Source organism: Thermobia domestica, chromosome 6, assembly GCF_964235325.1.
Source record: "Thermobia domestica chromosome 6, izTheDome1.hap1.1, whole genome shotgun sequence".
Lineage (NCBI taxonomy): Eukaryota > Metazoa > Arthropoda > Insecta > Zygentoma > Lepismatidae > Thermobia > Thermobia domestica.
This window is the reverse complement of record NC_137459.1, coordinates 137773398-137788460: the sequence shown is the minus strand read 5'-3', so window position 1 is coordinate 137788460 and position 15063 is coordinate 137773398. Positions and strand designations below refer to the sequence as shown.

Genomic DNA, 15063 nt, shown 5'->3' with positions numbered 1-15063 from the left:
GAAAATAAAGTAAAATCGATTACATTTTGTTCCAAAGACAACATATTTGAAGAAAATTAAAAACTGAAAAGTAATAAAGAGTGTGCATTTGACCCCGCAGGATAGAATGAGGAGCGTAGCCTAGGAGTTTGCTAGCAGATACAATAGGACGCCACGAAACGGAGAGCTGAAAATTAATGAAAAATGAAACACAAGAAACCAAAGGGATGGTTCAAAGAAAGTGTTATTGAAGGAGTAAATCTGCAAGACGAGAAGATGCAAAAGCAATGGAGCATAAAGAGTAGGAACATACTAATGGCTACAGATAAGACCTTAGGTAGAGCTTCAAGAAAATACCCTAGAAGGAAAAGAGACGTTATTGGTGGAACGAGGAGGTACATAAAAGTATGAAAGCAAAATGGGAACCAAAGCAAAATCGATATGTTCTGGGACAAAAGATGATTATTATTACTGCAAGGCTCCTAATAAGAAATCAAAGAGGTCAATATCAGAGCAAAAGTACAAACCTGGCATGAAATATATGACGTATTTAAAACGCTAGGAGAAGGGGTGAAATTATGGCACGTTAAGAATGCAAGACGAAAAAAATGTATATTGTCCATAATAAAGAAATGAAAATATTACTAAGGATTGATGCTTACCGATGAAGACAAGATCAAAATGAGATGGGCCAGTTATTTCGATGAGATTTTAAATTAAGAAAAGCCGCAAAAAAAAGTTATCAGCTATGCAACTCCAAATCTTGGAGCAACACAAAGAGTAAACTTGGAGAAAGGAGAGAAAGCGTCAAAGAAAACGAAAACTGGAAAATGGTAGATTCCTGTTCTAAACCAGTAGAAACATGGGAATGTTTTGACAATAAATTTATATATATGGGTAGTGTTCTTAGTAATAACATGAAGTGCGAACGTGAAATAAAAGCAAGGATAGGAATGGCGAAAGAAGCCTTTAGGAGGAAGAAAAGTCTGTTTTGTGGGACCTTGAATAAAGAGTTGATCAAAAGACTCATAAAATGCTCCATGTGGAGTGTTGTACTGTATGGGGAGGAAATGTGGACATTACGTAAAGGTGATGAAAATCGAAGGTAGCCTTCGAAATGTGGGTGTGGAGAAGAATAAAAAAATAGTTGGGTCGAGCGGAAAACGAATGAGAGAGTGTTAGAAATTGTGGATGAGAAAAGAACACTTTTAGATATCATTAGAAAGAGGAAGAGAAACTGGTTGGGACATTGCCTAGGAAGATAATGTATCATGAGGGACGCCCTAGAGGGTATGGTGGCGGGAAAGAGAGGGAGGGGCGAAGGATACTACATTTAATGGATGATATAAAAACTGAAAGATCCTACGCGAAGACGAAGAAGTTAGCGGAGGACCGTCTAGCATGGAAGCTTCTCAGCTGCAGCAAGTGACCTGCCAATAAAGGCAGAATACCTATGATGATTTTATATATATGTTGTATGGAATATTATTCAGAAAATCTACGAGCAGGAAAAATCACCAAGTGAATGGAAATATAATGTTATTGTATTTATTTGCAAGGACGAGAGAGTTGTATTGGACAGTGAAAGCCAGTAGTATCACAAATAATGCAGATTTGGGAGAAAATTGTACAAGGTCGATTAAATTAAGAAATATCAATAGAAGAAGAACAATTTGAATTTATGCCAGGAGAGAGTACAGACGGAATTTTTATACTAAGAGAAACATCAGATTATATATGGTACTTATTGATTTGGGAAATGACTACCAGTGATTGCCACGTAAGATAATATGGAGATTTCTGAATGTCCAATGAATGAAGAGCCAGAAAGAAGTGCCAGAGAAATGCATAAGAATAATCCAAGGTATGCATACCAAATCTACAACCCTAGTACGAAATAGGATTAGCATGCGATATCCCTGTTAAGTTTGGAATACACCAGAGTTCAGCCTTAAGCTCATATCTCTTCGTTGTTGCCATGGAACTCAAGATGTGAGGAATGGAACTCCATGATGCATGCTCTTCGCCAACGATATTGTACTATGCATCACAACTAGAGAAGTAGAAAGAAAAGCAAAGAGCTGGATGAAATCTTTTGAAGATACAGCCAAAGGAACAGTAAAAGGAAAATTGAATGTATCGAATTCAACACAGAAGGAAACTGGGAACCAAGGCCACAAGAAGAACAATTAAATGAAGTCGAAAACTACAAAATCAGGCTCATGTGTTGCCAAGAATGGTGGTTTGGACATGAAAACAATGCATAATGGAGGATTGATGGTAAAATTAGAAGACACTATTTGGGGTTCTTTGTAACCGCACAATCACTGTAAAAAATAAAGAGATTTTATACAAAACAATGGTCAGGTGAGTAACGATATAAGGATCAGAAACATGACCCATAAAGCACAATGAAAGAAAAATGTTACCGAGATGAGAATGCTATGCTGGATGTGTGGGATAACAAGAAGAGTCAGAGTGAAAAATGAGAGAGCAAGGGACACAATCAATATTATAGAAATGTCTAAGACCCAAAAAATAAGACTGCAATTGTATGACCATCTAATGAGAAGAACAATATGCTATGGACCTTATGCAAAGTCACTCTGACACATGATTAGTGTCATACTAAAGAGATCGACTAACATATGCCTCTTGTAGCAGTCAGGTCTTTAGTATGACGCTAATCATATACCAAAACGACTGTGCATAATGATGGGAATGGGAGTGAATGGGAAGAAAGGTGAAAGGAGGAACCACGAAGTAAAATAAAGTATGTGATTAAGAATGACTTCAGCGAAGATGGTCTAAAAACAAAACCATTCCGTAACGGGGTTACTTAGAAAAGACTCTACAGGAAGGTCGGTCGCACGTAAGTGCAAAAAGACAGACGAAAAGAAAAATACATTTTGACAGGTAGTTTACCACTAGTAAGTGCATCGTTGATTATTCGCACCAATTCGTTTTCTAATATTTGCACATGGATATGCACGAAAACAGATCTAATTATAGCAGAGAGTTAGGCAATTACTTGTTCTTGTATCAAGCACAAGGGAATATGACTCCACATATTGTGTAAGACAAAACGGAGTGTTTCTCACGTGATGATTTACAGTACATGAAGTTGCTTGTTATTTTTCTTTCGCAACGCCCATATACTTGTCCTTTGATAATTATCCACGTTGTACTTTCCCAGTGTTAAGATTATCACTGGGTGCTATAGACATCATGAAGCCAAGATAATGGTTTGAATATTTCTGCCAATCCACTGAGCAACTGCTCTTAAAATCATAACTGTTTCTGTCGATCTTCTGACTCACTGTAAGATTAGTTGCCAGACGAAACTATTTAAAAAATCGTAAATACAAAATAAGTTTCTAAACTACTAATAAAATGCATGAAACGAAACAAATCACAATATTTCAAATTGTCAGTGGTAAGGTGACATTTCTTGTTATACAAAAATCCTAAAGGTAGAAAGTAAAACTAATATCACACGTCTCCCACTATTGGTGAGATAATGCAAAATTAGCCATGCTGTCTACCACGTACACTGTAATTTCACTTTACATGCTTTAACTTTTTTACTCGTGCTTCATGCATTTAGAATACTAATTTGTGTATTTGCTTTATTATTTCAGTGGTAAATCAACCTTATCAACCGCAGGTATATAACCAAGGAGTAATTTTGGGCAACACGGTTGTCATGAAATGCAACGTGCCTACTTTTGTCCGAGACTATGTTACAGTGACATCATGGCTACAAGACTCAGGATTTAATATATACCCAACTACAGAAAGTGGTAAGTAAAATTTTACTAAATTGTACTTGATAAAAATGTGCCCATTACCCAGTAGGTGAATGATGCGACACATCCTATAAGTTATCATGAAGTATCTTCCATGAGAACAATAACTACGTTTAAAAGTTTTCATTGTTTCTGACCTTTGATGAACCCTCTTCAGGGCACGTATTTGATTAAAACCATAAATAAAAACGCATATATTATAAAATAGCAATAATTTTGAAGTTGCTGACTGGTTTGAAATATATATATTTGAGTTTTTAACCCCCTTACAGGTACCCCTCGGTAAATATTCAAACTAAGATGATCGCATTTATCCCAAACTAAAACTTGTGACGTGACAGGTACGAACAATCCACGATCAGGTATACTCAATCCGTTTTCAATATAGTCACCATCATGCATATCATTTATTAATGATGATGATAATTATTATCACTCGTTTCACCGTACAAAAACACAGTGCACTTGGATCACATGCATAGTTGACCATTTAACTATTTATGTCAGAGATTCACATTCCCAATGTAAGAACAACCTGATTGTATTCTTGTCTGTTCTTCGAAAATTTGTCCGGATGCTATATTCAGAGCGACAGAGTTATCAGTATTCTGTCGTATTAGCGGTTAATGTTTTTACTGTACCAGAATCATTCCATGTAGAAGCTTCATTGTATTTTCACTGCCGTACCCATTCATATAATTACTAGAATAATTCGTAACCCTTCCGTGCTATTCAAGATCATCAAAGAAGATCAACATAGGATAAAACATGGAGTAAATGCAAAATTATGTTTAATCTCCGAAGCCCATGTTGAAATATATATGATAGACATCAGCTACAAGGAGCAGGGATATTATACGTTACTGCATACTTGATGAAGGACAGCTCGTTGAGTTGATTATGAGTTTAACATCCCGTGCAGCAGCGAGGCTATATGTGACGTAAACCTACTGATTAACGTTTGACCCGAAACATACGAAACCTCGCCAGGACTCGAACCCGGGTCTCCCACGCCAAAGGCGCGTATGCTAACCGCTTAAACATGAAGGAGCTCACAACGGCATGATGTTAGATCTTTCAATGCAGAAGCCAATGGATCCAACTCTCTATCCTTGTGACAATTATAACAATTATTGGCACATATTACACAAAATTTTGCGATCGACGATTTTTAATTATTGTAATATAAATATCACTAACATATTATTTGTGTTAGTAGTTCAATTAAGCACGAAAATGATATTCATATTGTATTTTGCTAAATAGAAATAAGCGACACAAAGCGTGCCTTGTAGCAAACCACCATCTGGTTTACTACGCGCGATCGTATGGTTTTATATATCTTTGGTTTTCCCCGTTAAAATAAAACAAAAGTGAAACAGAGTGCTAGCAAACATTTTGCATCCATTCACTTTGAGGATGAAACTGTTATAGCATTGTTTCATTTACAATTTTCACTCTGATAAAATATATTTCCCTTTATTTTTTTGTTAAAAAAAAAGTTGTAAATGTAATTAACTGGTAACATCAAGCAATGCTCTCTCTCTCTCTCTCTCTCTCAGCGTATGTGAGAGAGAGAGAGAGAGAGAGAGAGAGAGAACGAGAGAGAAAGTATGAGTGAGTGAGTGAGTGAGAATACCAACCGATTCAATCATGCCGATGATTAGTGTTAGCAATTCGACACACATTGCTTCCTGCAATTCGATTCATTTTCACTTGTTTCCAAAACAAATCAGAAATATTGTTCTTTAAATTTGCGAGTTCTTTGATTCAGGTGTATATATGCATGCTTTTGCTGTTTAAGCATTCCTTAAACTAGAATTCAGTGGGCTATTTCTGACTCATAGCTGTATACAGATAAACTAATGGAATGTATAAAATCGAAGACATACTATTTCTTTTTTTTTATTTTTTTATTATTTATAGACCTAATAGCATGCAGGTACGTCCCCAACAGGGGTCCTCCGGACCCCTTCGAAACCAGGAATAAAAAATAAAGAAGAATGAAACAATAAATCGATAAAAGAGGAAATAGTGTTAAAAATAAAAAGCTAAAAGTAAAAATGAGTTGAAGGGTGTAGATGCAAAAGTGTCAATCTCCAATCTTTTTGAGAAATTGAGTTATAGGTGGGACTGTATTGTTTTAAGTGTCCCCGACCGAGCGGTGAAGTCTGTTTGGATCAAAACCTACATCCTCCCAGTAAAAGCTGAAGGCGAATATCACGTGACAAATCTTTATTAATCGTAGAAACATAGTTTGTATCTTGTTGGTTTCGTTATAAAGCAGAGTTTCCAAATGTAGAACTCAAATTTCCCTATTATGTACCAGAAGCGGGAAAATCCCGCCCAAATCGAAAAAAAGTTTTTCTTTTTTTTTTCAGGAGAAAATTGCCCTTTTGTTCTAAATTTCTCCCCTCAGTGACATTTATAGACATATAGAAGTGGTACCGTTAGAAACCTACTCCTATTTGGAACAAATTGTAATAAAAATCATGATCCTAGAGTAAATAGAAATGCACCAGGAACTTTTCCAATGTCTGAATTTTTGCTTTATTTACACATGTTTAGTCTACAGTATTATCACTACAGTAAGGATCTACAGTATTATCACTACGTATCCTAAACTCATACATCGTACCTCGTTCTTTTCGGCATGAATCGGCCTTTCGAACGCTATGATGTGCATATCTCTATCGTGCACCTGAGGTGAGAAAATTCCCCCAAAAGGGAAATGTTTGTGAAAAAATCTCCACGTTCATTTTCAAAACTTGCAATCTCCAATTTTGAAACAGTAATTACACACACACACACACACAAAAGTGACTTTCTCTGGGGAAAATGTATGTTCAACCCTCTAGTATTGCTACGATCTACTATGCCAAAAAATCTGTACGCTAAAATCTTATGGGGTTTACGAGATATCAATTAATCGCTCGTCCTGAAAAATTCGGCCGAGTGGAGATTGCCACTTTTGCATCTTCATTCCCCAGTTTTCATCGTTTCTCTGCAGTATCAAACATGTTATTTCAGAATCACTATTTTACTGCTCCTTTAACTTGTTATTTGGAGCAGATAGTAGTTAACAGAATAATAAAAACAGAAAAAGTTGTGTGGAAGAAAGTTCTGTTAGCATTTGATTTAACAGATAAAGGAATGCATGTTGTTGTTTGATATACATATAATAAATATTACTGTACATAAGAGTAAATTATTGTTTTAACATGTATTGCCAAGAATTAAAAACCCTTCGAAACTTCAGGACGCAAATATCTCCTTGCATAAGGTGCGAGTGGTTACGGCCATTCAGAATAGGGACGTCATTTACAAGGGGTGGAACGGCAAGTGTTATCAATAGACATTCAGTTTGTAATACAAACATGTGAAGTATATTCCGATATTAAGTTGTACTCAAGTGACAATATAATTAATTATTATATTGCAATGGAAACTTCTTTCTTGTATCCTTTTCACGTTTTATATGGTTAGTTTAGGTCAGCTTTCGAATAAGATATTTGTACAGTGAAACCCCTCAACTTTTACACTTTTCCCTTCGACACCCCCCTAACTTGGACACTTTTCTTTCCAAACCAGAAAAAAAAAACTCCCATTGATTTTTGTGTATTAGAAACCCCTGTAACCTAGACACCCCACTATCTTGCATCTTGGGCATACGAATTTAAATTAAGTTGGGGACCTAAAAGATATACCACACAGGTAAAGGATAATGAATGAACCGTTCACAAAAGGTTATGTTTTGATCGTTCGCGAGATAAAATTACTGGAATTTCGAGAAAAGATTGTGGGTGAGGAGAAGAGCATATGACCTATTTTCATGAGAAAATAATGGCATTTCGAGAAGAGGTGCACAGTAACAGGTAGAGTGAACAGCAATACATTCATCATTCCGTACAAACTAAATATTACAGTTTTGTCTGTGGTGTGATTGGCGTCAGAAGACATTTGAAGTTGTAAAAATGAGTAAGCGGAAGTGGAACGAACTGACATTAGAAGAAAAGAAAAAGTATTGGATCGCTTGAATAACTGTGACAGCTCTAGGAAATTTGCAGATGAATTTCGGGTTTCAAAATCGACAATATCGAATATAAGCAGAAAATGTCATTCTAACGTTATTGTAAAATCATGGGAACAAAATTGTAGCGCTCGAAGGAAACGGGTACGTAAATTACACGAATTCACGCGAAGAAGTGAATGATATGGTGATCATCAAAGCCTAGATGATCTCAAATATTTTTTTCGAAGTGGTTAAAAGACATCAACTTGCAAACGACACTCGCAAATAGTAGGATTATCTTGTTTATTGACAATGCCAGAAGTCACGCAGATCTTAACTTGTCAAATGTCTAGTTACAATTCTTCCCCTCGAACCTGACTAGAAAAGCAACCTTTGGAAAAAAGTATCATTCAAGCCGTAAAACTTCGCTACAGAAAAAAAAAAAGAATTATTCCGTGCCTGTATTGTATTGCACAGTTTAAGTCAAGACATGTTTCTACATAAGATATTGTAAGAATATTCAAAAATATCAACATGATGTGTAACCACTGTTTTGCTTACAATATAGCGTATTGATGCATGTAGTAGTGTAGGATGCTTTTTAGGTAATATGGCCATTCTACATACCTACACTGCTTTATCTTGGACAGCCCTCTAACTTGGACAGTTTTCGAAGGAATCGCAGGTATCCAACTTAGAGAGGTTTCACTGTATTTTGAATAAACACAATAATGAAGGAAATAATAGTGCAAAGTTCATTAGTCAAATTCTGAGTAAGTGGTGAATTTAACTTTTACCGCTCACGGGCTTAAAAAAATGCGAACACTGCATGCGTTATATTGTTGCTAAGATGAATTTGTGTTTGTGTCTTGGTTATTTTGAATTATTGCGACTTACATTTCGATTTTCTTCTTCGTTTTCTGTTCTTCATATCCCTCGTGTTAAGACCTTAGGTGATTTGTTTCATTCAAATGATTTGTAATAAATACTGACTATCGTTGTAAATCTGTAGCAGTAATCAAACAAATAACTCTATCAGGACTAAACTAACTACATTTCAAACATTATTTGATGCAGTGTTACGTATAAATTTATTTACGTGTTGTACCGTATTTTATATTAACCCTTCGAGTACGAAGACTGGGTCAATTTTACCCAGATGATTTTTCATAAAGAAATGCTATGATTTCAGGAAGCAGTAGTGGGTCAATATTTTAGGAATTTCTCCATTAACAACTATTTTTACTTTTAAAAACCACTTTAGTAGAATTCATATATAAAACAAACACAAAATACCTTAAAATATAGCCGAAATTGTAGCTGTGTCAATTTGACCCAGCCTTGGTACTCCGCGGCTTGGCACACAAAAATATCATGTATTATTATTATTATTATTATTATTATTATTATTATTATTATTATTATTATTATTATTATTATTATTATTATTATTATTATTATTATTATTTGCTAATTGAAACGGCAAGTTTTTTTTATCTTTTACCTGCACCAATCACTTCCCCGTTCTACCGAGCTTTGATTAGGGCCAGAGTAATAGAAAGTTTAATTTTAGTAAACTCTTTTTCCTACCCTTTCCCCCTCTACAGTTGCCACTGTACATTTCTATTGATGCGCACGAGACAAGATTTGGGTTGTTTCGTCTCGAAAATGTGCTGTAAAAGTGATGTCTCGACTCGAAAAATATATACTTTTCTATTGGAAGATCCGTGTCTCGACTCGAATTTTGTCAGGAAAATCCTGTTTCGACTCGTGCGCATCCCCATACATTTCTTTCTCAGCAATTGGTACATCGAAAACAACCCAGCAGGATACCGTGCCCATGTTATGAAAGCAGTTGGACTGTGATAGGAAACTAAATGTGAAGAAACATTCCACAACTCGCTACCCACAGCGAGTCATGGCACATGTGCATATTGCGAAGGAAATGACAACACGTACTCTCAAAAGTCTGCAAACTGCCACAAGTTTGTATGTAAAGGACACTGCACCGCTCTGCAAGAACTGTCAGGTGTAATCAAATTACCATGTGTGATAGGTATTATCCTAACAAAAACAACACGTTTTTGTGTATAAATTTATAATGTTACAATACTATAATACAGGTATTGTTTGGAAGTGTCACGAACCACCACTGACAGTGTATACAGCGTATAAAATTTACTGTAATATAAAGAACGATCAGGTACATTGCCCTTTTCGTTGAACTTTGGAAATTTTAACTGTCTGATCAAACTTGATATATATGTATTAATAAAAAACACGCCTGAGTAAAAATGATCCACGTTCAGTACTTTACGTAATATTTTAGGCTTGGTACTCTAAGGTTAAACTAAAGTTGGAGAAAATGATAAGAGGGTAAAATATTTTCCATTATTCATCGTAAGAAAACTTATTTTTAGATACTAAAGTCTTAAATTGTTCAAATATAAAGAATACATTATGTTTAATACCGAAAAAGATCAATATCCGAATCCAAAACATAATTGAAACAGCCAAAATGTCATTTATGTTTGTTTCATTTTGATAATAATAGTAATATTACAACTAACAATAATTATGTTCTGAAATACTTGCCTTATTTTCTCTACGAATATAAAAATTAAGGTAAAGTTCTTTTTTCGAAACATTTTTTCTAGGTTTGTGTTAATATTCCGTTACTTGATTTTGAATAGTGAGATATTGATTAGCACATGCTTAAACACAATCCGCCTTATGCAGAGTTGTTTTGGCATGTGATTAGCGTCATACTAAAGGCCTAACTACTGCAAGGAACAAATGTTACTCGAACTCTTTATTGTGGCACTAATCATGCGTCAGAACGACTCTGCATAAGCCCATATATTTCTTACGTATGTCAGATTTTATAATTTTACAAAAAATAGATAAAGTAGGAACATTTTCAAAGCTTTAACTGGAACTTCTATCGGAAAACGACCATTAGGAAAATCTAGACGTAGATGAGATGACAATATTATGATGGATCTCGCAGAAAAATGAATACAAACTAGCAGAAATTGGACCCAGTCGACTATCCACGGAAGTCAATGGAAAAGTTTAGTGAACGCGGCTTTAAACCTCCGGATTCCATATGCCATGTAGTTAGTTATAATGTACCAAAATTGTACTGTTCCTTCGAAAAGATAATAAGCCAAGTTGTAAACATGTTGCCTAAATTAAGCAGTTTCCGTGAGGTAACAAATTCATTGAGTGTGCTTAAGTAAAGTACGTTACTAACTTTCTGAAAATTGGGCTCAACTGCAAACATTTTGTGTAAAATAAGTACTCAAACCTGAATCCATACACAGAAACATTTCTCCTAGAAATCATCGAGATACACTAGAAATATCTATTTGGATTGGAAATCTTTGTAAGTATAAAAAAAAAAAAAAAAAAAAACATGAATTATTACAAAGTGTGCAGTGTACTGAAATGAAAACTCAAGTAACTCTCTCTTACTTCTCAAATTTTATCAGAAGCTGTATTGTGTATATTTCTTACGTACCAGGATGAAAATGAACTCAAACGTACTTAACATTGTTTGATTTTCTAATGTAGCAATATCTGTATCAGAGTTAACGCTTAAAATAATGTTTCTCACAAGATTTAATTATATATACATTTCTTAAGAACTATTTTTTTTAAATTGAAGTTACAATCCAGTTGAATAAACCCAACAAATGTCAACTCAAATCGTACTGTGATATACAAACTTGGATAACTACAAATATATCTATGTGACGCGTAAAATATGTGTAAATATGTAAATAACTTGAATTACGTAGAAGAGAGAAACAAATCTGTAAATTACTGTTTGACATCAAGAAAACGTTTTAAAATATTTCTTCTAAATTCACTTGAGTCCTTGCTGAATTTTACGATTTTATAAACTGTATTATTCGCAAATAGTCTTGCTTATGTAAATAAGAAGTATTACTATTTGCGCGCATGGCTATGTTTAAGAAACATTTCGTAATGAATTGCATTCAAAATCATTTTCACACTTGCTGTCAGCTGTTTGTGACTTTTATTTTTGGATGCTTTGTCCCCTCAGAAATCTACAATAAAGGAAAAACATTAAGTAATATTATACACACGCTACATATTCTTTTCAACAATATGAGTTTTTAATATAAACTTTGAAAGTTTAGACTTCACCTCAATTGATGTAACTAGCAAATTTAAAGAAATTGTGTGGTAGGTACTCCTTTTGACTGTGTCATGTTTTTTTATGTTTTCTTAAAGAAAAAAATAATTGTTTAACATCTGCATGAAAACTGATTTCCTGTGTGACGTAAATTACTAGTAAATTACGTGTAATTTACGTAAAAATAATGAGAAAATTACTTTACCAACTATCGTCATTCAGACTTGTGATCGGTCATCATGTTCGTCTGATTCATTCTCTCCCTCAATATATATATAATATGTGTGTGTGTGTGTGTGTGCGTGTGTATAGTATGTATTCCACTGCTACACATCTTTTTCTCATTTCTATCTGCAAAGCATTTGTATGATAAGCCACTGTGCAGCAGTGAATTGCCATTATCAGTTATTAGAGTCTACCCGTATTTCTGTAACATGATTTATGTTTATGTAATTTCATTTAGTATATACATACAATATTATGAGGGCTATAAAAGAAACTCGTGAAGCTAGGAGAGCAAAACGAAATGACGAAACTTAGGTAAAGACAAAACTTCTCATTGGAATTCGCCTATTCCCACACTTTACACAGACTGACATTCAATCATTGTGGAGTAGAGGTGTCAAAATAATTCGAGTTCGATTGAAGTGCTCTCCTATTGTAAACTAAGATTTTCAATTGAATGTATCTGTGCAGAGGGACATAATACAGCCGAAAAACATTGTCAAATGGGTAATGATTACGGCATTATCTTTATAAGTGCTGTCGGTCATTTTTCTGACATCATTTATAAGTGATGTTTGTTCGCACACGTGTGTTGGAGAGACTTAGAAAAAGGACTTACTGACTTTGCCAAGGGGAAAAATATTGAGGCGGCGGACGATCTTCTTGATTAGCGCGTGAGTTATGTTGTTCCTGAAAGGCGTATATTATGATTTCTGAAGTGTCTGGTTTTGAAATTTCAGGGAAGTCTGAAGTTATGTTGAGAAATCGAATTGCGTCCCATAATCCATACTTGATGCACGCTACCATTGCACTCAACATGATTTCGCATTCGCTAATCCACAATGATCGAACGACAGAAAACGTCTTTTGATGTGAGGGTTGGTCACGTCCAATGAATAGCTTTGTCTTACTCTTGTTTCATCATCGCATGTGTTTCTCCTCTGATAGCTTCACAAAGATTAAAGTTGCCCTGCTATTTATATACTTGTTTTACTTTGTGAGTCACTTAAAGATCAATATGAAATTTGGAAGACCATGAAAGTACGTAAAGATAAATAATATATATATATATATAATATTTGCTACCAAAAGATATAATAACAATTTTGAAATTAAAAAAATACTGCTGATATGAAACCAAAAATTATCATAAATAAATGTATAAAATATTTGAATATGTTTCGAAGGGATGCATGTAGTTTCTGCTGAAAGAGATGCAAGAAATATAGTTTAGACTTGCTCTGTCAGTTACAAGAATTATACTTCGTAAGTAACTTTTCATCAAATATAACTACTTGTCGCATATTGATCCATGAAACTATATTAGTAAATTCGATTAACGTATATTCTATTAGGATAAATATATAGTTTAGTACTGTATGTTATATTGCATTTATGCAAGTGGCTGATGTTTCCAGATAAATACAGAATGTTCTATAAAAATAAAAAAAGTGATATCAATACAGAAAGAAAATATTTCAGTCTGAAGTGTACATTAGGGATATTGGAACCGTTCGAACAAATGGAAGTACGAGAAGCGAACGGACCATTGTTAGCAAAACTAAAGTCTGGAAATGAATTAATAAATGTTCATGTGAATGGCAAACGTAGTCTTCAGTATGTTAAATTAAAAATGTCAAGAAAATATTTCCCCTCTTTTCAGATTTATTGTTGCTCTCAATAATTGATGTTTCAAAAAGCCAACAATTAATTTAAAGAAATATCATAGTTGTGGGAATATAAAACTAATAATCATGTATAAAGGCATGTACACGTACTTTATATTGCAGTACATTATATTTAGGGCATTATCAATTTAGCATTGTTTTCGTATTGATGATAGATGCAGTGTAGTAGAAGTGAAACACTAATAACTTGGGTGTTAATGTTTCATTTTATATAGTTTTGCCATTAATAATTTACAATTCAGTTCATCATTAATGCAAAGGTGAATTTTGGAAAAAGTGTCATCGATGAATATAGTACCACGAATTCTGTTTCAAGGAAGGATGGCACACTATGAAACAAGATAACTGCTCTGTGTACCGCTCATTTTATAGCGCCTATCAGAAAGTATACTCCATAACGAAATAAAATGAATAAATTTCCCTTAAATATGATCATTCTTTTCTGGAATAATAAGCAAAATTATTCATATATATATATTTTAAGTATTGGTAATGTTTCTTCTTTTCTAAGGCGAGTGCAAGATTAGCAACCTGAAGTTGCAGCTGCATTGCAGAGGCTGTGTTCTGTATCAAACATCCAACTAAAAGAACAATTTTATTTGAAGTATCTTTATACCGAAGAGATGACTTACAGTTATAACCGTATGCGATTATTATGTGATTATGAGCATATGTCTTCAGCAACAGATATCTATTAATATGTACTAATATATGCATCGTCACCTTTTCCATGGAACCAGTCTACATCTAATCAGTTTATACATAGCCTTAATTTAAATACTTCTTTACTTAGTTTATCCCTGTTCTAATGTTATCTAGCAACACTATTGGTAACTAAAATACACAACTTTAATGGGAGTGACTATTTAGCACTTTCTTAAACCATTACAACTTCGCAAATATTCATGTCGATGTGCCTTTTCTTTCTTACAAGAACTCTCCTTGGAAGGAGTATGTTTTCAAGTTAAACTTGAAATGATCAGAATCATTTAACATATTCCGATATTTGTTATTTTGTAAATGATAGTTTTGAGTTTTACGTCCCACGGTTATGCCGGTTAGGATAAAGGAGACGCTGATGATGAGAAATTAATGAAATGGTGGAATGAAGAAAGTGGAAGGGAACGGGAGAACCCCGAGGAAACCCACGCACACGTTTTTGTCCACCACAAAGTTCACTTGGCG

At 34.3% G+C, this 15063-nt stretch overlaps 1 protein-coding gene across 1 annotated transcript in view; it reads left to right on the top strand.

The window, feature by feature from the left end:
* The window catches only part of LOC145687313 (cell adhesion molecule Dscam2-like), a 1291367-nt gene that overhangs the window by 150560 nt on the left and 1125744 nt on the right, over positions 1–15063 (top strand). Inside the window, exon 3 of the mRNA XM_081760775.1 lies at positions 3621–3782. Within this exon, the coding sequence (XP_081616901.1) occupies positions 3621–3782 (162 nt within the window). The remainder of the gene's footprint in view (positions 1–3620; positions 3783–15063) is intronic.